This window comes from Cyprinodon variegatus, unplaced genomic scaffold (assembly GCF_000732505.1).
Source record: "Cyprinodon variegatus isolate N-32 unplaced genomic scaffold, C_variegatus-1.0 Scaffold137, whole genome shotgun sequence".
Lineage (NCBI taxonomy): Eukaryota > Metazoa > Chordata > Actinopteri > Cyprinodontiformes > Cyprinodontidae > Cyprinodon > Cyprinodon variegatus.
In genome coordinates this window covers 140,766-164,699 of record NW_015150590.1, presented here as the reverse complement: position 1 = coordinate 164,699, position 23,934 = coordinate 140,766, and the positions used below count along the sequence as shown (strand labels likewise).

At 36.9% G+C, this 23,934-nt stretch overlaps 1 protein-coding gene across 2 annotated transcripts in view; it reads right to left on the bottom strand.

Annotated features, from left to right (window-relative positions):
• Positions 1-23,934, bottom strand: part of LOC107085927 (netrin-G1-like) — an 81,181-nt gene that overhangs the window by 46,255 nt on the left and 10,992 nt on the right. For both annotated transcript variants that reach the window (XM_015376584.1, XM_015376585.1), the window contains exon 2: positions 730-1,373. In XM_015376584.1, coding sequence (XP_015232070.1) covers positions 730-1,373 — 644 coding nt within the window. The remainder of the gene's footprint in view (positions 1-729; positions 1,374-23,934) is intronic.

The window sequence follows — 23,934 nt, the reverse complement described above, 5'->3', positions numbered from 1 at the left end:
ATCAGTCAAAATGCCTCAATACCTCAGGTATCATTGTGCTTTAGTATGTTGTCATTAAAACTATCCTGAGTTTGTTGAAGCTTTGTTTGAGCTGGCTACCATTCCTATGTAGACAGAGCAATGTTGCAGTTGATTGCCACCTGGTTGAACTGTTTGGGAAACAATCTTGTGAGAACCATTGATTATTCCTGTCCAATTACTTAAATCAACTTTTATATGTCCCCTTACTTTATAACAAAGCAAAATATATACACAATACCCCCATACATTTTAATTCTGGCAGCTTTTTTTTTGCAACAATCAGCAGAAAGGAGGAGGATAAAGCTAAACAATTTCACCCATGCACTTAAGATTTAAAACATCCAAAAATACAGCTGTTTATAGGTCTTTTTTTTACAATCAAAATCAAATGAAGATCGATTTAGCACACCAAACAACAAGCATCAGCATGAAAGTGTGTCATTTTCAAAGCATTTATTCATGTATAATCAAAGTAGATTTTTTCTAATAAGGGCATCTAATTAAAAATGACCCTGCAGCTGACTGGCAACCTGTCCAGGGTGTCTTGTCTATCTTTTGCATGTAGACAGCTGGAGATAGGCAAGAGCATTCCTTGCGACTCCAGTTGGGATAAAGCATGATGGAAAATGAATGGATGGCTGGATAATAAAAAAACGAACCAATAAGCAAAATAGGTGTAAGTTCCAAATAAATGAAATTGGCCCTTACCTGCCCTGTACCTTGATATCAGATATAGCGTAGAAGTATCTGGATAGATTGTTCTCATCCACCATGGTGGCTCCAGTAGCTGGCTTTAGAAGTCTAATCCTTAGATCTGTGATTGTAAAGAAATCTCTCAGATTTTTAGTAGTATCAAGCTGGCCGTAGAGTGAAGCCATATTGTGTAGCCGAGGTCCGGCAAATAAAGCGAAGCGGTCCTTTATCTCAAAGCGTACGGTCTTGTCGTTCTTCCACACATAGCCTCGGGAGTATTCCTCAGTACAAATGATGTCCAGCAGTGTGCGCTGGGACAGTTCATTCACTGTCTTGGGTTCCATGGTGAAAGCATCCAGGCAGTCAGTGGCATAGAACTGGTAAGGGGTCCAGGTACGTCCATAGTCAAGTGACTTCTCTAGGACCATCTGCTCTGGGCGGCCTGACTCAAATGTAATAACAATGTCATCAGTTAGCTCGATAGTCTTGTTCCAGGAGAGCGTAATGTTGACCTGCAGAGGTTTTGGGTATTTTTTCCATGATGTTGATTGCCAGAAAGTAGTAGGATTTCGACCTTCAAAGTCAAACATCAGCTCAGGAGGATGAGCAAGCTCCTCTGTTGCAGCATCACATTCATTGTTGCACATATAAGGATTCTCCTGAATGAAAACAGAACAAGAACAAAAGTGAATTATATCTCAATAAAAGATGGATCAGAATTAACCAAAGCAGCAGTGAATACAACAAAAAAAAGTTTGAAAGGTGAAACTTTTTCAACAATCCCCCAAAATATGTTGTCTATAGGAAAGAATGCTTTAAATGTAATTATGCAAAAAATGTTTAGGACTCTAGAACTCTTGTCAACACAATTCCTATTATAAGCCACTGTGTATGTCAGAATCTAGTAATGTCATTTCAAAGGCTGAGGGAGATGGTGACCCTTTTATTGTGATAACACTGTGAATACCATTTTTCTTATGAGCACCATTCCAACTCTGACTTTCCATCCAAATTGCCTATATAATTGATATTCTTGTGTGGTATTTCAGCAGGGATAAGAATGGAATCTTGATGAGCATTTCTTATGAAACACGCACAAGGACATGCATTTTTCATGGGCCCATGTTTGCTTTCTGCCGTAGACATCCAGAAAGTTCGGTTGTTTGTCTGAGCAAGTTTGTGGAGAGAAAGTAAGGCGTATTTCATGTGTTTGTGTTTGTGACAGGATAGAGTGCCTTGAATGTGTTTGCCCATACATATCCGTGTGCACATGCAAAGTTGGTATTTGTGTGTGAGGAGGTGTAAGCAGGATAGTAAAGAAAGAGAAATGAAGTGAGAGGGAGATATGAGTTAAGGCAATAGAACACAAGGCTTCCTAAAAATCACATTTCTTTTATTTTTTCTCCACAAACAATAAGGTTAAATGCTGAATAAAATCATATCTGAAAAATGTCTAAACAGGAGAAAGGCACTGCCTACCACTTTAGTCAACCCTTTTTGGATACAGTGGATTAATCCCAAACTATGACTTTATTAAGGAATGTTCCATATTTCCTGTGCTCCGGTAAAAATCTCACATCAGAATTCTTACAGAATATTGGAATAATTTAATAACAAAGTGACCAAATATCCACTTTTAAAAAGTCTAAATTCCTCTATGGTAAATAATAATCACTGGAAAGAGCACATAATCATGTTTAGTATCCCACAGATTTGGCAAATGAGATGACGTAAACATTTTTGTTTGAAAGTAAAATATGAAAGTCTTTAAGATTTAATAAATGTTGCAAAAGTCAGAAATCTAATCCTGAATGATAATATAATATTGTACATAAGAGGACTTTAGGATTTATAAGAAATATTTTGCAGTAAATGATTTGAATATGTTATAATGTAAGTGCTTTCTGTGCAATTCCTATGCAGCCTTGTTTTGAGTATACATTGTTAAACCAACACTAAGAAACTTTCAACCGTCATAAAATATTTCCATAACTTTTGTGATTTCTGTCATGGCCTGAGGGCGTCTGTATCTCTTTTACTGGCAATAAGCAACTTTGATAAGTTGCTACAAATGTGCAAACTGCTTTACAGCATAAGTCACTTCCCCCTTTGCCCATTCATTATACAGATGGTAGTTGATGCGACTTAGTTTATCTGAGAGACTGTATATTCTTGCAAATTGTGCAGGATTGATATTCATCCAGTGCATCCTTCCTGCCGGGATCTATACATGTGTTTACTGTCAAATTATTGAGCATAACAGTTTCAGGCTCTGAACACATCAGAACATCTGCTGATTGTGGAGGGATGGGGAATGGATGAGGTTGCGAGGCTGCAGAAATACGGTTCAAAACCAAAGTAAAATTTTTTTTTTTTTTTTCAACGTGATAGGAAATGTTTCCGCCGAATTTGAATCATTACCTTATCGCTATTCATTTTGCACACAGCCACTGAAAACAGAAACGTACTGTAGATCTATCCAACCATGCTGGTCCTCACGGAAAATGTTATGTTCCCTCATGGAAAACAATACCGAATTTTTGCCACTGGAGCCAAAATCTGTGACAATCATGATTATGATACAAGTCTGTCTGCCGCTTTTTATGGAAACCTGTTCTAGTTAGCTCTGGTTATTTGGAATGACGAGTGTTGAGATCAAAATTCAGTGATATTAAAGGAGCGACTCTTCTCTGACGTCTCACCTCTTCAACAAGTTTATCAAAGGAGACAAGTCCTATTCAACTTCCTGTTGAATAGGACTGTGTACCCTAACAAACCAAAAACAGAAAAAAAGAGATTTTAAATGTGTGAGGAAAGGGCAACAGGGAAAATGGTGGCCCTCTGAGTTTTGCCACAATGACAATAAATTGAACTCAAGTCTTTATTTTACTGACAAGTCTCTAAGGGTCATTGTACTCCCACCTTTAGGTCTGTTAGAGACCTTCATGGTACAGAAAACAAGGAAGACCTTGACATTTTGAGAAGCACTGATTTCCGTGTTGTTGTTCAGGAGCATGCATTTTCATTCATTTGTTTCATTGAGTTAGGTTCGGTTTTGCAAAAACAGTGGGGTGGCTGCATTTCTATCAGCCAAGCAAGGACTCTCATTCACTGATGCTATAAAGTGAGTGACAACAACATCAACGGATAATAGGTAAACACTTTTCTAACAAAACACTGAGAAGAATAAAATGCAGCATGAAGCAACAAATTTTCACATAAAATGTCATGTTTGTAAAAAAAAAATAAAAATAAAAAGAAGACATGGGTTTCTGTATTTAACATCTTCTTTTTGCTGTCGCCTACATTACCTTTAAAACTGAAAACAACATATTTTTATAATAGAACTTTCAATGCATGGTACCTATTTGCTACTTCCAGCTTAAACATATATTTTTTTATTCGTTATGAAGTCCAGTTTAGGTGAAATTGGAGATTTAGTGAAATGTCAGTACCTTTTAGCAGATATCCTGTGGCGGTTATTTAACAACAAAAATAGTGCCCTATAAAGATCAATATCTTCTATGGTCATTTAAGACCAAGACCTTCAGTGCTCTGCCAGGGGGCAGCTATTGGAAAACAATAAACCCTCTCAACTTGATCCTTTACCTGTGATCATGGCTGTGGGAGATGGAAAATCAGCAGAGGATGTGAAAGAACCTAGAATTTTGGACCGAAATGAAATATCGACCTACGGAAAAATAGACTTGACCTTATAAATAAAGAGCTGGCATGTTTCGGACTGCTGCTGAAGGATTAGGTAAGCATTTCTTAACACCAAGCAACATGTTTATGATGTTATTTTGTTATTGTGAAATAAACCTAATAAAATGTTCAGGGTTTCCTGTGAACATATTTATACTCGTTAATTCTTTTTATCTTATGTAGGAAGGTTTATCTTTTTTTATGTAAGAACCTTAAATAAGAAAATCTAAAAGCATTTCATGATGATGTTTAAGCATTGATCAACTAAAACCTCAGTCCTATTTAATACATTAGAATAAAAGTTCAGATCAGGCTGGTTTTTTAAAATAGCCTCAATTCAAATAACCTTTTAGCAGGTATTAACTATACTTTGATGAAGCTCATGTCTGTATTATTAAAGGTTTATTTCTATGTTTAATATTAAATGTTGTTTTTTCACCATCTGAAGCAGGAAATCCTAATAACTAACAGAAAAAAGTTTTGAAAACATCAGTATGTGTGAAATTAATCCACATATTGTTTTGTTTGGTGAATCGAGCTACATAAATAAATAATCTATTAAATAATATTATAAATTGATAAATATCATAAACTGCATTACCAGATGTTCCTCCCATCATGCACCGGATTCCTTTAACTCTTCATATGTTGAGCGACGTTGTTCATATTGTATTTTTAAGTGGATTTACTGATATTTATTAAATAGTGTAGCATCACATTTTAATAATATAATTGTAAAAGTAAATTGTTTACATTTTTTTTGTTTTGTTGTTTGTTGTACTGGTTTTCTCAATGCGATCACTAGCATATCATTTACAAAAACAAATAAAAGGAAAATAAAGTTGCAAAGTAACTGATTAGAACATCTACCTAAAATCCCAAAATAATTAAAATAAAATCTAGAAACATAGCAGGTCTGATAGAAGTAATGTCAAAGCAGTGATGACCTGGTATTTTACATATAGAGTTATCCTAAAAACCGCTTTATATTCATGTTTGATAATATTTACAATAACACTTTTTAGGTTAGAGCTTATTCAGACCCTTTTTCAAACCCATTTTTTCTACCACTGAGGGTATGTAAATGAATAGAAATTATGCAAATGTGTTTACATCTTGGAATAGTTGATCGATCAGATACAAATGATGCAGACGTTTAATCCGTATGTATCATCTGTTGTCTGCAAATACTTGAATGGGCCATTGGAATAAAAACAGTAGCAATTAAGTCACCTAAAAGACATAAATAGCAGGGGGAAAAAATCCATTACCTGTTGTAGTTACCTGTAGTTGTAATAAAATAGTGAATATAGTACCAGATAGAGAATAGTTACCAACTTATTAAGATAGGAATCCTTGTCACAAAATATTTTCCTGGAGGTTTTCCATAACATTATTTTCAGAAAATTATCACAGATGACAAAAATATCTTATAATGATATGTTATGATAAAAAAGGCTGCAACTTAAAGCAACTTGATTAAGAATGTGTTTTAAGAATTATATGAAAGGAGTCCAGTACCTTACATAAGCACAACATATGTGTAAGGTGCACGAAATTACTAAAACAATCTTTGCACCTTCTGAAACTGTTAGAGGAGCTGAGGAACAAAACAACACAATAGACTGTACTGTGGGCATATTTGCACGTGTAGTTATAGTAGCTAAGTCTGCGCTTTATGCTCCACAGTAATGATTAGCTCTCAAGAGTATGTCTGTTCCTGCTCTCGCTACTTAATAAACTATATGTGTCTGATCATCCTCTGCCAAGCATAAAAAATCCTTTGTTTAACCATCAAGATTTTATTTCTTCTAGCTCACAAGAGGTGGTACTGAACATTCTTTCATTTCTAGTAAAAGGAATCCCTGAATTATATCCAAAGAAAATATTTAATTATACTACTTATTTTTGGATAAAGACCCAGATGAAAAGGTGCATAGATCTTCATCTCTCATTGTTCTCGTTTCTATCTATTTAAATATGATGTAAATTTTTCCTTGTATTGTCATTAAAACATTTTTCTATGTTTCCTTTGAATGTGTCAACATTTTAGTTAAGATATTCATTCAAATTAAGTCTGGATTGGCATGGCATTACAAGGCAATTATGTAGGTTCTCTTTGTATTTTTTTTTTAAACCCTGTGAATTTAAGAAATAAAAGCAAAATTGCGATATTATAAAGAAGAAAGTTTTTGTACTTTGCTTTTTTGTATTAATGAAAATTTACCCATCTGTGTGCAATGCATAATTCATAGAAGATCAGGAAGTGTTTGCTTTGGGATGGAAACCTTATATCTCTGAAACCGTTAATTTATTGTACATTTTGTTAGCTTGTCTGTCTGCCATATTAACCAATATGATGTGTTGAACTAGATCTGTTATTTTCACAGCTTTGGTGAGAAACTGTTTTATAAAGTAGAGCCATTAATTCGTAAAAACGTTTATTTGACTACTATAAATCAAAGTTTTCTGCCAAACAGCAATGACGAACTGCACAGAAGCATTCTATACCCAGCAATAGTAGTATTTAGGCAAGAGCTGTCAGTCTGGTAAGGATTCCTTTTTTTATTCAAATCCTTAAAGGCTAACTGTTTTTTGCAACATATAACTGACTAAACCTAGACTAAAACTATCATATATCGTAATGACTAAAATGTGACTAAGACTAATAATAGTTTTCGACCAGAAGACCAGGACTAAATCTAAGATGGCTGTCAAAAACAAAACTGTAGACAAGGATATTCTGATCATGTTTTATTTTAGGGCTGTGATGAGGTACAAAGACATTCTGAAAACCCCGGAATTGGAAGGCATTGTATTAATGTCCCTCAAATGAACTGGGTAACATTCTAAAAAACTCATAACAAATATCTAACAGGCCCTTTTTCTAAATTTAAAGAAAGCAGAGCAGCTTTTATTGTCACAGAGAAACACAAAGACTGTCAATCATAATACTTACTCTCCTCTTAGATCGGACAGCTATGCAGACTATGCAGCTAAATAACACGCACTACAGCCCTATTGAGATGTTTGTCTTAAAGATAGTGTGTGCATTTCAGCAACATCTAATGGTCAGGCTACAGACTGCTTCTTCCCCTCTAACAATAAAGAGGCTGTCATGGTACAAAATGGCTTCCACAACGTCTGCATCACCTCTTGTCAAGTGATGACAAAGTTTGTTTATATAGATAATTTCCTAAACAGTATTTTATTAGTCTCGGTAGGATAAAGACTTTATATAGGCCTAACTTGCCGCAGCCATGTTCAAGCCTAATGGTGATCTCTATGGTCACTAGTTTGTCAGCTCTGCGCTGCTGTGGCTCAAAGATGTCTGCCTCCATACGCGTGCGCCCTTGTCCTATTTAATTAAAACAACAATTTCTAAAGCGATATAAACACAGATTCAGACTTTCAGTTCATAGATGATAATAAATATACTTATGTATAATATATTACATTTCTGTAAGTAAACCCCGGTAATTATTACACACTAAAGCTTTAAAAACCTTATACTTCAACACAAAGTCATATTCTTGGAGGAGAGGATGCAAATATGTTTATTTATATTTGCTGGGGTTGCACCATCTGACCATATGTCCTAGAAAAGTTTAACAAGCTGATAAAGAAGATGAGCTTTGTTTTACGTAGAACCTATAGAGAAGATTTCACAAAGAAAATGTCATTGTAAAAAAAAAAATTGTTTTTGGACAACAATGAGCATCCTCTTCAGAAGACTGTTAAACACAAATAGAGTGTCTCTGTTTAAGACTTCTCCAGATCCACCTTAAAAAAAAAAACAACAGCATGTCCCCACTCTCTATAGCTATCAACATCTACTATGATATGTTGTAAAAAAAAAAAAAAAAAACCCTATTAGTTACGACAAAATTTCATTTCCCTTTTGGGTCAACAAAGCATGTTCAAAATGAATTGAAATGAATTGCATCACTCTTGAACCAGCAACAGATATTTATAATTTTTTTGTTTCTGTTATCTTGCTCTTCTATATTGTTACAGTTTGTAACCTTTGTGATTATTATTCTAAGCAGTAGGTTTGTATTCTGAGCCTCTGTGTTACTTGGTTGTGAAGAATGCCTCTGTGCATATCGTTAACTCAGAAAACTCACTGTTAAAGCTCTCAACTTAATTTGTTTCCTATGGCTGAAGAAAAAGCGCATTATGGGTGCTCAGTACCAGTATACTTTTCTCAATGAAACCAAGGCGGTGCATTCATTTCTTACCGATATGCAGAGGCAGGCCAGCTGAGATATTAGAAAAGTTGAAACAGAACGTTTACTGTTTGAAGAACACAAAAACTGTCATTTAGAGCATTGAGTGGTTTCAATATATCTTTGACTTTAAAAACCTTTTTTTTTTCAGAAAGGGTTTTTGCTATTTTCTCAGTGCTTTGCTGTCCTCTTCCTACTTTTCTCACATTTTCCCCTAAATAAATTAATTTCTAAAAATTCAAACAAACAGACATAACTTTGTCATTGAAATAACTCGGGTCTAACCAATTTCCAACATCTTGTTCACCTGCCTTTTGAAAGATAACATGGGTTTTCAAATGGCAACCATTGAAACACGGACACAGGCTATCCAAATCATCAGTTTAGTTGACATACTTTTGACCTGGAGCTCTGATAACAGCTTTAATTCACAACAGTATTCATCTCTAGATGTGTCTTTAAAATACAATTTCGAAACAAGAACAACCCAAAACAAAAACTATTTTTTTTTGTAAAAGATATGACTATCGGTAGTCAATGGTTATTCTGTGATTTCTCTGTGACTGAGAGTGGTCTTTTCCTCCAAATCAGAGGTGCTGTTGAATTAATCAGCCCATCATCTTGCTCAGCTTTCACATTCTAACCTGCCATATGACACCTACTGACCTGTCTGCTGCCCACACTTTCTCAATCACACTTCTAGATTCTTGTTCTCATTCGTCTCATTCTGATGTAAAAAATTGTGTAATTCAAGCAGCTTCACCACCATCAGTTGTGAGCACTTCCAGTTCTAGAGGACCAGTATCTTGCAACTTTTAGTCTCATCCTTGGTCCAAAAGACCTGAATCAACTGGCTAAATCAGCGTCTTATTGTGCTGTCAATTTCTCCAGTTTCTTTATCATCTACATGATTTGGATCTTGGGACTAAATAATCATAAGTATTCAATGGGGACCCAGCACCTAAAATACAGAAAAAGATACTATCCCAGAAGACGTAGTAATACTCTTAGAGGAAGGTATAGTAAAAAATAATAGATCAGAAACACTTGTTTCCAGTACATTATTAAATAAAACAGACATCAAGAACAGGCCATGGTTGTCATAACTGGTTGGTTAATGGTTTTAGTCAGTTTTACATGAGGGGATGTTGGTGGCTAGAGAGAAGCTAACTTCTGCCCATTAGAAAAGAAGCATCTATAAGACTACAAGACGGAATAACAGCAATTTAGTCCTTAGGTAATCACTTTATTGCCAATCATAAGTTATTCCTTTTAAGCGAAAGTTAGAGGCCCATTTAAAATCCTACTTCAGCTGTCAGATCAAAATGATCTATTGTCAACACTGAGGTGTAGGAAATCAACAAAGCTTTGCAATGATTTAAAAAAAAATCCTAATTCACTCAAGAGTGTAATAAGGACTTGGTGGTTTGGGTTTTTTGTTTGATATTGGAAAATGTTGGGGTAATTGCACTTACTGACATTTTACAGACTGGCAGGCTAAAAACTTGAGAATCGGATTGCAAAATGCACCAGCAAAATTTCCGGGCATTATGAAGCTTGTTGTGTCTTTGTTGGAGGGCTGTGGTATATATCTAGATGATGTGGTGGTCTTTAGTAATACGTGAAAACAACATTTGGCTTGTATTACTGTTTCACTCAACCTGTTGAAGCACACCTGACAAAAATTTATTGTGAGTTTACCGGAGCCACTGTTAGCTACTTGGGTAAGGTGGTGGGCCAAGGGAACGTGTGTTTAGTGGAAGTGACTGTAGTTGCTCAGTATCGTATTCTGGCAATGAAAAAAGAACTCCAGTTATTTCTTGGCCTTGTGGGGTATGTTGTTAAAATGTATTAAAAGTCAGGCTATAAAACTTTTAGAACCTGCTTGGTTGGGCCTCCAGACTAGATCTGGTTGGGGCAGGGAGCAGCATGCACTTTCCTCAGACTGGCTGTTGGTGATTCTCACATTGTCATATGTCTGTAAAAAATTATTTTTTAGCATAAAATCTGCTTGTCAGTCTCCCAGTTTTGTCATAGCTTTTGAGCTGGTTGCTTCATCAGTTCACTGTACTCAGCTTCTTGTCTATCTCTAAAGCATACAACCGCAGAGTAATTAAGGTATTTCTGTAGATGAGCAAGTAAAAAAAACTTATATTCCTAAGACATTTCCTAGTTTTGTAAGTGTTAATTGTCTCTTCTGTTTATGTATAATTTGTATTTTTTTTAAGGACTCAATATAGTTATATACAGTATAGATATATTAAATACAATAAATATATGTTTTACTGTGCTCATGTGGTTAATTATTAGATGCCAACAATGGATTTCTTCTTCCAAATCGCCGAGTCCGACCAGCGGCATCTCTCTATGCTGAGTCCGACTTGTGGATTTTGGACATACAGTGTCAGCAGTTAAATTGCATCAGAGCGTCGGCCCGTACAGTGTAAGATCACACATCGTGAGCTGTGAACTTTTAATCCCATCCTACAGTTTGAGCTGTAGCTGAGTACTACGATTGAAAGTATCAGACAGTATCTGCCCGGCATAAGGCACTTTAATATAATCTAGTCGATGTGTTGTACATTATTTTCATATGTAGCGATGTTATACAATATATTTTCTATTGCTAAATAGCACTTGTTCCTTGAACACCACTTTACTAAAAACAGCAGAGTCCATACTCCACAATGACATCTGGGGGACTCAGGCCTTAGATGTCCCTTATTTATATTCGTGAAAGGTAGTAATCCTACTAACCAGGTAAATGGGCACCACACCTTTGCAATTACCCAGTAAATACTGTATGAACTAAATCGCTGTCTCATAAACTTAATGGAATAATTTAAATTTAATGCACTTTATTCATATTTAACAACAATGCAGTCTCAAAGTAACTGCATTGTTTTAATTAACATAGGTGTAGTAATGATAAAGTTCATGTCAGAAGTAAAAGATTAGAAATTTCTGTCATAAAATATGAAGTAACCTAAAAAAGAAACATATAGTATCTATTTATTGTTAGACTAAAATGTACTGATTATGAGTGTAGTGCTGGAGACTGAATATAGAAAAACTGAAATACATGCAAAGGTCAGGCCTTTATCAGAGGGGTTGATGTAATTTCTGTAAGCAGATATTTAAAATGCGGATATTTAAAATAAACTGATGTTTGATCAAAGAGAAAAGACAAATTACTTAAAGCATTCACATTTCAGTTTGCCTCATGCCAAACACTCTGCCCTTTGCAACACAACATTCACCAAAGCACTCCCTTTGAGGGCTGCAGCACAGCCTGTCTGGCCTTTTGAAGTGCATCACTTGGCAGTTCGAACGCACCAAGATGCAAGGCCCTAGCCTTGATTTGGATTCACAGGGCGTCAGCAAATGAGAGGAAACGCACTCCACATTAATTAACACCTGGCCTCATTATCTGTCCCATGTGGCAGAACTCCACTGGGGTAAATTTAACACTCATTTATTAAGAAAGGGAGTGCTGAGCTTTCATTAGTATATGCACTTAATTATGTGCATGAAATTTCTTTCTTCATGCATGTAGCCCTGAATCAAAGATCTTTTGTTTGTTGTTGTCATCTATTCATCTTGGTATTCTTTTTTTTTAACTGACATAATTTATTTAGGGATGCTTGCATATAGGATCAGACTTCCTTTTCTGCCAGCATCAAATAACAAATGTCATAAAATTGCAATAAAATGTCAGCATTGGGACGTGAAAGTGACAATTTTTTTTCCCTTTGCAAACTCCTTTTAATTGCAGTTTAAGAGAAGTTTCATTTGTCTTTAGTCAAGCTCTTGCAAGCTTCTTAGGATGGTTTCACAGGATTCACTGTATAAAAAATTGTATATTGGAGCATCAAATTATTATGTGGCTGATAAAATATCCTGCACTAAAAACTTGCAATGTAGGTATCCATGTTTAAAAGAGGAAGAACTCTGATGTGAGAGCCTTTAATTTTACTGAGTATACAGCTGTCCTCGATCATAAGTCTAAATATGATCTATTGTAAATGTCACTTACCTTACCTGAGTTAAAGGAGAAGTTCGGTTTTTTACACTTTAAGCCCATTTTCTGTAGTGTCCAGGATGAAATCGAATGATCGACACCAAAATTTTGACAATTGGTCCTGTCTCTGCTTTTTGGCTCATTTAGAATCCACCCCTGGCTGCTTTAGAATGGCTTCCATAGAGCATGTCCGATAATGTCCTTAAAACAACCTTAAACGTTCTTTTTTTTAAATATGCTACTCACCGGGTCGTCAGCGCTGTTCAATGACGTTCCAAAAAAAGTTTCGTGAAGAAAAAACGTTCCTGTAGTGTTTTATTTAGCATTTTGTAAATCCCATGAGTTCTGTTGGAATAGTCAATATTCCCCTGCCACCGGAAACGGAAATGGGGACTGTTTACACAGTTGTAGTCTTTTCGCTTCACTCTGTGTACTCCGACGTCGAGAATCAAGAATCCACCTTTCGTATTTCGTATTCCTTTTCGTATTCCAGTTTTTTAAAGTGTTTAACAGAGACGTTAGCACCTCGATATAAGCATTTCCAGAACAACACAGCACAAAAGTAGTAAAGTGGGTTGTTCCTAAAGGTATGAGTGTGGGTAATTCTAGCTAGGCTTCAAATTTAAACAAATATAGATTTTTGTTAGTTTTATTAAAGAAAAAGTAGTTTTACTAAAAATTATTAAAAGATATGATATGTAATACTGTATTTGCCTTTATCCTATTATTCTAAGTAAATCCAGCTTTTAAGTCATCTATGGTTTATAGCTACTTCCTCAGTGTGGGGAGGAGGTTTAGTGGGGTGGTACTGGTTATTATCCATGAGCCCTCCTTCCAACCACCCTTTATTTTAACAACAACTCCATAAAACTGAGTGACTGGTTTTGAGTAATCTTTAACTGGTCAGTCCACAATTCCACCTCGAGACTGCCTCCATACGTGTGCGAGACAATACAACTAGATAGGCTCCTTAATGTTACTGTTCTGGATGGTAGTGGTCTCCCTAGTAGCACAGATCAAATGAAGCCTTAAAAACTTGTTTTTTCTGGAAACCATCATAAGAAAATATCATTTATTTTCTCTTCTTCTCAACCCACCTTGATTATAGGCCCCGACTGGCTCAGGATAAATAACCCTCATATCAGTTGGAGAGCTAGGGAGACAGTAACTTGGTCCCCAGAGTGCCTCTCTTCTTGCTTTCAAGCAGCCGTTCCTGGCCAAATTGAACTGGAGTGCGAGCCCTTCATTGACTCCCAAGATCTCAGCAACGTTACTGAGGAGTAGATGGACCTGAAACAGGTATTTAACAAAATAAAGACTTCCTCACTCCACCCTCACCGTCCATATGATTTTGCAATAGATCTTCTTCCTGGAGCTCCACTGTGTACCAGCATTCTTCTGGCTGCATTCTTTTTAAAATCTTTGATATTTATTTTTTCAGATGTTTGTGCCAAGCTTTGGTACAGATTTATTTCTTTTTTCAGTTTCATTACATCTTGACCCTATAGTTAAAAACTAAATTAAAATCTAAGCATAATCCATCTAATCACATATATATTCTTTCTAACAAGACGCTAAAGAGAAAACTTTCAATAAATGTGATATTGATTTTGACTTGTTAGTTTCATTTAGATGTATTTGAATCACAAAAATGCTTCGCTGATTCTGGACAGATTGTCTTTCAGAAGAAAATCAGAGGACACCCACTCAGTTCAGAGCTGCTTGACATGCATGGGTCACCTCATATAAATTGACAGAAACTGGTATGAAATTGAGAGAGCGAAAGAAAAAAACAAGAGAGCATGAGGAAGAAATTGCTGTATTGTTCGTCAATGCAGCAGCTCACAGTGTGTCAACTCATCCTCCATCTTTTCAATCTGCATAGTTATTAGAGACTTTTTATTAATTTGAAATGCCAAAGTGAGAAATAAAGCATTGCTGAAATGTCACCCATTCACTGAGAATGATAAAATCACACCATCACCCCCTTAAGCAATGAACATTCTTCCTCTGCTGTGTTTTCATCCCAACCTCTTTGGCTTCTCTCCCTTCTAAAACACAGAATCTTTCACTCTTTCTCAGAAATCAATGTGGCCTGACAGCATGATGGCCAGGTTTCCTAAGGGTAGGTGGGTTGCAACAGTTGCCTGTCATCTTACAATATATTTTCTTTGATATGTCTTTCCCCTTTTACTAAGCGCATGATTAAAAATAAATAAAGAAAAATCTAGTATTAGCCAATCATTTTAACCCTTTTTGATTAGATCCGGACTTGTTTGGGAATTTCAATGCAAGTAATCTTTCCTTTTTAACATTATAATGTAGCCTGATAAACCAGACTAAATGTGAGATTAATGTGTAATTTAGTTTGGCCCCAAAGAATGAGACATCAGAAGATTGTTGATGAGAACAACCCGTTGTTTTTCAAACCATGTCTGAGCCTATTGGCTAACGCTCTGACCAATGACCAATGTGCGCAACTGACTGACTGATGAGCGCGACAGAAAGCTGATGGGGGAGTGTAAACAAACAGCCTGTCAGTAAAACTGCGAATATGTTCTTCTTAGAAAAGAATGCGCGTAGAGCCTCTTCCTGCTCACGTTTCAACAAAAAGCCCAAGTCTAATCCTTCCAAAACTGATTCCAAAGCTGAGTCAAATGAGCTCGGCCATTTCTCAATTCACTAGAACGCGAGTACGGACTTGTGTTCTCACCAGATATGTTCTTGAGAAGAACACAGGAAAGTATGGACTTTGTGAGAAAGGGAGCGTGCAGCATAAATATGGATCAATTAGAACAGAAGCGTACTTGTGACGTCACCACATCCCTGGCTAGTCTAGAGCTGCATTTCACTTCTTGTTATTAATAGTCTCTAGATAACAATAAATTATTACTTTTTTCATTTTGTGGGGTAATAATGATGGACACAGTCAGATAAACAAAAATCTAATTAACATTTTGTCAAATAAAACAGAAAAATTGCCATCTTAGCCAGCGGTCTTTCACACACGACTATGTCGAGAGAGGGCTGCTGGCATCCAGGGCTATGGTTAGCCCTGGATGCTGTTATCCTCGGAGGTCCGCTGGTTGACGTGGTGCTCTCAACTTCGGAAATAGTTTTTTAAATTACACATTAAATTGGTAAATGGGCCATATAGTGACACTTTAAAGTATAATATGTGATGCTTATATTGTATATTATATGTTCTTTCTTATGTATTTGCCTGCCTAGGGACTACGGATGAAAACTAGCTTTGTAGCTATAATCCGGCATATTTACATTTGTTTTTATACTGATGTTTATTAATGTGCTTTGTCCCTATTCAAATAAATAAAATAAATAAAAATAATATTCTCAAATCTTAAAAAGTACTTTTATTGAACAACAGCAACAGAAAAGAGAACATTTAACTTTCAAAGGAGTGCTCCATTGTCAAGAAATTCAAAACACATGTCTGCGTTGTGATTAGCCCACCAGTTCTAGGGCCTGGGGCATTGATTCGAGGCTAGACCAAACTCGCAGGCAAAAATGATTTTGGCTGCTGGCGGGTGGGGCTAGTTTACTAGGCTATTGATAATGAACAGCTCCAAATGACACAAAGCTAATATGGGTGACTAGAACATGATGTAATAACGTATATTCAAGGGGCCAATGTAAAAAAAAAAAAAAAAAAGATGGTGTTGCCCTTTAAGATACATATTGTATTTAAAACTATATTACACTATATCTACTCACAAAAAATATCTTGGTAGTTTCCCCATTGGACTGTTGGTATCATAAAAACAAATAGGGGGTAAGAGACAAAAAAACTGCTGATGCCGACAGAGGTAACATACGGTATCTTGCCAGTATTTACACTCATACCCATTTACAACTTTTTTGAGCGACCATCAGGTCAGACACAGATTCAATGATGCTACTACCATGGATAAAGTGTGTGCACCATTCTTCACACCAAATAAGTAAAATCTCTGATCGGGGCTTATGAGGAAAAAAAGAACATTATGCTCAAGAAAGAGCAGCTACTAATATAAAGGAGCGATATAGGGCAAGGCAAACAACAGAAGATTGACTAAAAGCCAAAAAGCTTAAAATATACATTCCTAAACCACTGGTCTTAACAGAAAAGGTCCTAATTTTACCATTTGAGGGGTCACATGTTATTTGCTAAAAGAATAACGTTAAAAAATGAACAGTGGAAGAGAATATTGTACTATCTGACAAGTGTTTAATTTATGTTATGTTTTGGTGTGAGTGATAACTTATCATTCTAATCACAGGCTCCCCTCAGGGCTGCGTCCTGAGCACCCTGCTGTTCACCCTGATGACTCATGACTGTATCCCCAGGTTCACCAGCAATCGCATTGTGAAGTTTGCAGACAACACCACAGTGGTGGGCCTCATCAGAGACGACAACAACCTGGACTACAGAGCGGAGGTGGAGCAGCTGGTAGACTGGTGCAAAGAAAACAGCCTGATCCTAAAACTGGAGAAGACGAAGGAGATCCTCTTGGACTTCAGGAAAAACCGTCCTAACCACGCTCGACTGGTCATCAACTGCTCAGCTGTAGAGGTGGTCAACAGCACCAAATTCCTGGGGGTGCACATCACAGACACCCTCACCTGGAATGTAAACACCACCTTACTGGTCAAAAGGGCACAAAAGCATATTTACTTCTTGCTGAGGATGAGGAGAGCTCACCTGCCCCCACCCATCCTCACCAGCTTCTACAGAAGCACCATAGAGAGCATTCTGACCAGCTGTCTCACTGTCTCACAAGAAATGGAGGAGAGTGGTGAGAACAGCAGAGAAGATCATTGGGGCTCCTCTTCCCTCCATAAAAGACATTTCATGCCAGCCCTGCGTGTCCTGAGCCTGTAACATCATAAATGACCCCTGGCACCCCCAAAATGGACTGTTCTCCCTGCTGCCCTCTTGGAAGAGGCTTTGAAGCATCTGATGCAGGTCCAGCAGATTCCACAACAGTATTGTATTGTATTGTATTGTATTATATTTATTATATTTTATGATTATATAAAAAAAATGTCCTTTTTTTTAACACTTGTGTAAACAAAATGACAAATAAAATCTGTCTAAGTCTAACTTGCTGTCAGCGTTTTGGATATTAGATTAATTATTCATCAAAGTTAAAGGTGCTGTAGCAGATCCTGGAAAAATGGTTCTAGCAAGCTATATTTTTTTAACATACACAACCATGCCTCTCCCTTCAGATTAACCCTCGAAACCATGCCTTCACAACATGTGAACGCACATGCTGTCTGTCAAAAGGTCCTGGAGCCTGTCTAGAGCAGCAGGAGCACCGCGTCTGAGCAGCTGAAGCAGCACGTCGCTGATCTGGGAGCTGGCAGGGAGACAGACATCGCTGATGATGCAGATCACTATGATCACTCCTCTGAAACAGTTTATTAATGCCTAAAATAATTTAAAATGTGGGCCAGAGAATGCTGTTGAATGGGATTCCTTGTGACAGTGCACCGCCGGTGTACGGGGGTCTGAGTGGCTCCGACAGAAATAATATTTGAAGGCAGGATGGTAATCTGGATGAACTGACTGCACTGATGATGTTTTCAGGTGGACTTTCTCATTTCAAAATAGCTTTAAACTTTTTTTCCCACTGATCACAGCAAATATAGCTGCCATTGTTAAAGGCAAAGAAAGGAAAGTGTAGCTCTGCCCAACACGCATCAGACCCACTTTTTCCACTGTGCAGGTAGAGCAGCAGAGTTGCTTCAGAGATAAAGCGCGTCAGAACTAAACTTGTACAAGCATCAAAAATGAAGCGGCAATTGCGTTTTTGCTGCTCTTGCTGTTTTAGGTGTGAACATAGCATAACAAGCAGACGACCATGACTGACGTGCCAGGAACCAATAGTGTACAACGGACCGTGTTCTATGATTAGTGGACGTTATTCATTGATTTCACACTGTAGCAGGGACCATTTATTTTAGTTTAATTTCCAGACCTTCTATTTCACTGCTTGACTGTGTGGAGATCTTCAAGCCACATGGTAAAAAGTTCTGAAATAGATTTGACTTAAAGTTAAATGATTTTTGTTAGTAAATCCTTATATTTTGAATCAAAGTTGTGAATTTATTCAGTGGGTGTGTGTGAGTTAACAGTCTGACCACGATTTGAGCTCTATATATATGTTTATTTGTTGTCCCAACAGCCATTTCAGCATGATTTCACGAAACAACATACAGTAGCAGCCTTTTTAAAATGGCCCTTTGCAGTCAAATGCCAACCAAATGGCAGCCCACTTCCCTCTAACTCTAAGCATAATCCCTTCAAATTTCCAGCCACCGGAGTGACCCCCTCTTGGATATTTTTTTACTCTGACTCTACCCTTTCACTGAATTACAGGGTCTGATCAGGAGATGACACTTCTCTTAAGATCTTAATGTCTACATAATTAGAGTATTTTAGTACAAATACAAATGCTTAAGAAGGAATTGTAGGGGACCAGCTAAGTACCAGCCAAGGGCCCATCAAGGAAAGTGGGGAAATTTTGAATGGCTGCTACTGTATCACAGTAAGAAAGTTATTTTGATAGCAAGAGATGGCATCCCCCAGGATGTGCATAGAATATCAATTTATTATAAAACACCCATTTCACCTATATCAAAGATAAAATTTATGCTTAAATTAAAAACAGCTTTAAATCTTAGTATGCTGATGTTAAAATATTTTTTGGCGTATGACTAAAGTACAAGTATTATTATAACTAGTAATCTTTTTCAATTTCAGTCTGTAATAAGTAAAACACTTAAACATGCACTTGTGCAATGTTGTGTTATTATTTTATTTGTGCTGTAAGTAATAAACACTTTAGAAGATTAGTGGACAACATCATATTTAATGCTGAGAAAGGAAAATGATTACTAAAGCTTGCCTTAGAAAGTAAAACTCTTTTTAATAACCTGAATTGTATCTCAGTAGTAAACATGTTGAATGTTAATCTTTCCTTAAAGGCAGAGCTTATCTCTTTCTGTTATATGAGCATGCATAATTCCTTTCTTCGTATTTACAACCTTTAGAGAATTAACCTGTCACAGATCCCAGAAAAGAAATGCAGGCATATCTTTATCTGTCAAATGCTCAGCTCATAGAGGAGGGAACCTCAACATATTCGAACAACACTTGGATATTATGCACCATCAGCTGGCAGAAAACAAGAGAGTGGGAAATTAAAAAGCCAAGAGACAAAGAAGGTGGCAGTAAGTGAAAGAATAAATGATGAATCCCCCTCTTCCTGGAGTCAGGGGACATGTTGCATGTCATCTTGCTGTCTTGATACGCAGTGGTGCGGTGATGATGTGCTGGGCAGGGCCAGTTCACAACAGAGTCAAGGGCACAGAGGTGATGGCAAGTTAAATGCTCCAACTGTTCTCTGTCTCCAAACAAATACATGGATGAGTGAATATCCTAGCAGCGGGAAAGGGTGCAGAGATCAAAGAGGGGCAATGACAGTTCCGCATTTAACCTCTGACCTGTTTGACATTTCAGCAGCATGAGCTAAACACAAAGGTCAACATATAGACTGTCAACCTGGGTTAAGGTAAAAATCTGTGAAAGATAGCATGGCCTCGCAAAATTATTAATAATATCTGTTAAACTTTTCAATACTTTGAAATGTTCCAACCAGATTATTGCGACTTTATGACCAATATAAAGTAGTGCATAACTGTAGGGTAAAAGCTAATGAAAGCTTAAGAATACTCAGTCATCTTGGTCATAGCATCCACAAAACAGGCTTAAACTGGAGGCAACCAAACTTTGTCTCAGTTTTCCTGAAAGAATTTTACACCAATCCAAGATAGGTGTTGAAGTGTTTATTGAAAATGTGCTAATTTTAGTTGTCTATTTTTAGTGTAGTGTAATACAAACAACTGAAAGTTCACATAGACTCATAATCATCAGAGATGAGTTGTTTACACAGATGGCCAGTAATGTGTCATCTTGGAGCATCTTGGAAGGGCTCTCTCAGTGGGAACATTTGGAGTGAACAGACAACTTTTTAAATCCATTTTCAGACAAGTGAGTCAAGTTTAGAATAATTATAGGAATTTACTTGGTTATAACCAGAGTATCTGGCATAAACATTATTGCGTAATCCGTCTTAGTAATGTTTACACAGCACATTCAATGACGTAAGTCAATTTGTCAGTGAGTCAAGGAAAACAAATTAGAAAATAATGCTTGAATTTGTACTCCAGTTAATTAATTCAGTGATTCATTCATTAATGCTTTTATTTATTCATTCAGATCAACTGTGATACAGGAGGATACAAATTGGATAGAAATGTCTCATTTTAAAGATAATTCAGCAGGGAATTATGAGGGGAAATAATTGGATAACCTTTTTGCAAACGGTAATTCATGTGTGTCTAATAGCACTATTACTAATTATGAATATTTAAATATCAATTTCATTTACGTGCATTAAAATGATAATGTTTTACATTTAAATAGAAAGTATAAAAATACACATTTTGGCGTTTTAAATACAGTAGTGTGTAACTTCAGCACTGCAGATAAGAAATATTTTCCCATACTATACCTAAGATGTTACAGTCATGTTTATTGGTCAAAAAGTAATTGAGCAAGTAAAATTTTTTGAATAACTACTTAAGTTCTTCATTTAAAAAAAAACAATGAAAAAGCAAACACTAAGCTTTTTACTTTCTTGATGCAGAACATCTCTCTTCAACTTTGCCATCCTGGTGTCCATTTATCTTAAGCCAGCACATAAAGTTCAGCGCTCAATGCTTCTTTATGCTTTAGTTTTCTTGGTGTGCATTGCAACCATCTGTGTTCCTTGGGTTTTTCCAAGACATGTCAAATTACAACCATAAACAACTGTGTATTTAACTTGGATTATATGTTACAAACCAATGATAGTACACTATAGTTCTGAAATGGATGGATAATTATAGATAATTTTCTTTTCTTATTTTGTAAAAGAACGTCTAAAACTGTAACATGACTTGATATTAATTAATGTTAGGGATACGCCACATCTTCCTTACCTCTATGAAAGACTGGAAGAATGATGAACGGAAAGAACATACTTTTTAAGGCCCACATTTGTGTGAGTACTTTTGCTATAATCTTTTGGTGTTATAACACCACAATTTCCCCGTTGTGGGACAATAAAGAGATTTATATTCTATTTCGTTCTATCTAAAAGTCATATTTGCAGACTACAAGCCATGCACACAACACATACGGTATGGGAAATATAACGCTGGGCTTATACAAAACCAAAGCTGGTATTTTGTCTTGGTCTGTAATATAAAATGTATTATTATTATTATTATTATTATTATTATTATTATTATTATTATTTAAATAACCAATATGGATGGTGCATATAAGGATAAAGTAGATAGTCTAGTAGAAGACTTTCATATGAAGATCTGGACATATGATAACTTTGTTTCAGTCTTACAGTTAGTGAGCTACAAGCTTTTTATTGTTGCAAAAGAGCTGTGGCCCCCTTGAAATAGGGTACTTGTGCTTAACTCACAACAACGGAAAACATCCTGTTTAACAGCAAACACTTTCAGTTCAAAAGTTATATATCATAGACTGAAGTGGACCCACAGCTAGTATCCATATCATCAAAATGGGAGGTGTTGATTTGGATAATAATCATAGAAAATCCGGACATGTCCCTCTGTTTACTCTTATATTTCCCCAAATTATATGTATTCTCATGATGAAGATGAATGAAATCACAAACTTATATGACAGAACTAAAAGAATGAGATCCAGAAGTTAGCATCCCCAGGAGCCAGGAAACAAAAGACCAGAAGATTAGTACCTTGAGAATTTAATAAGTAACATAAAAAGATGAGAACAAGGAACAAAATACAGAGCAGGGGATCTGGTTCTGCTGTCTTATAAAATGCCTTAGCATTACATTTGATTGAGCCATGTGCCCCCACCCATTTATTTTTTTCATGTATTTATGTATTATATTGTTTATTTATTTATTTGTTGTTGTTGTTTGTTTGTTTGTTTTTTGGGGGGGTATGTACTGTGAAAATAGAGGTTTAGGACATAAATGGAATATTTTTTGTTTTCTAAAGATTGTTTATTGTCAGTTTATAAAACAAAACAAAAAATAGACAGTCAGCAGATATGAGAACAATGAGAACACTAATCCAAAGCACAGTTGGTGGGGGTAGCAGCCACCTACATTTCTTTGACCGGTCTCTAAAAGGCAAATGAGCTTCTGGCCAAACTGATTAGACCAGACTCAAAATTGTAGGCAACTTAGTGATCGGCTGAAAGAGCTCATTTGCATGCTTTTCTCATCCCCGACAAACTCTGAGGGAGCACCAATGGATAAGGTCACTGGTGCCTGTCTGCCTGTGTGCCAGCCAAGTGAACAAACAGATCAAACAAGCAGCATCCATTTAAGCCAGTCCGGAGTGCTGTGTTCCTAATCATTGGGTCAATGATAACCTCAAATCCATGGCTGGATTACTCTACAGCTATTGCCATATTTTACTAATTTTAGCTTATTTTCATTGGATAGAATTGAAAATGTTATTTCCTACATTCCATCCATCAGTCCATTTTCTTCCGCTTTATCTGGGGCCAGGTCGTGAAAGGCAGCAATCTTAGCAGAGATGCCCAGACGTCCCAAACCCCACACAGCTCCTCCAGCTGCTCTGGGGGGACCCTGAGTGGACACCAGGCCAGAGCCAGAGTCCCTCCAGCGTGTCCTGGGCCTTCCACAAGGCCTCCTCCCAATAGAACATGCCTGGAACACCTCCCAAGGGAGGCAACCAGGAGGCATCTAGAACAGATGACTGAGCCACCCCAGCTGGCTCCTTTTGACGTGGATGAGCAACGACTTTACTCTGAGCTCCTTCCGGGTAACTGAGCTCCAATCCCGATCTCAAAGGCTGCTCCCAGCCACCCTGCGACAGAAGCTCATTTTGGCCGCTTGTATTCGCGATCTTGTCCTTTTGGTCATTACCCAGATCTCATGACCACAGGTGAGGGTGGGAATGTAGATCGATCGGTAAATCGAGAGCTTTGCCCCCCCGCCAACTCAGTTTCCTCTTTACCACGACAGTCCGATACAGCGACCGCATCACTGCCAACGCTGCACCAATCCGTCTATCGGTCTCATGCTCCATCCGTCCCTCAGTCTGGAACAAGGCCCTGAGTTTGAAATCAAACTTGGAAACAAAGACCAGCGGATTGTTTTCTAACCTTTTTGGAAT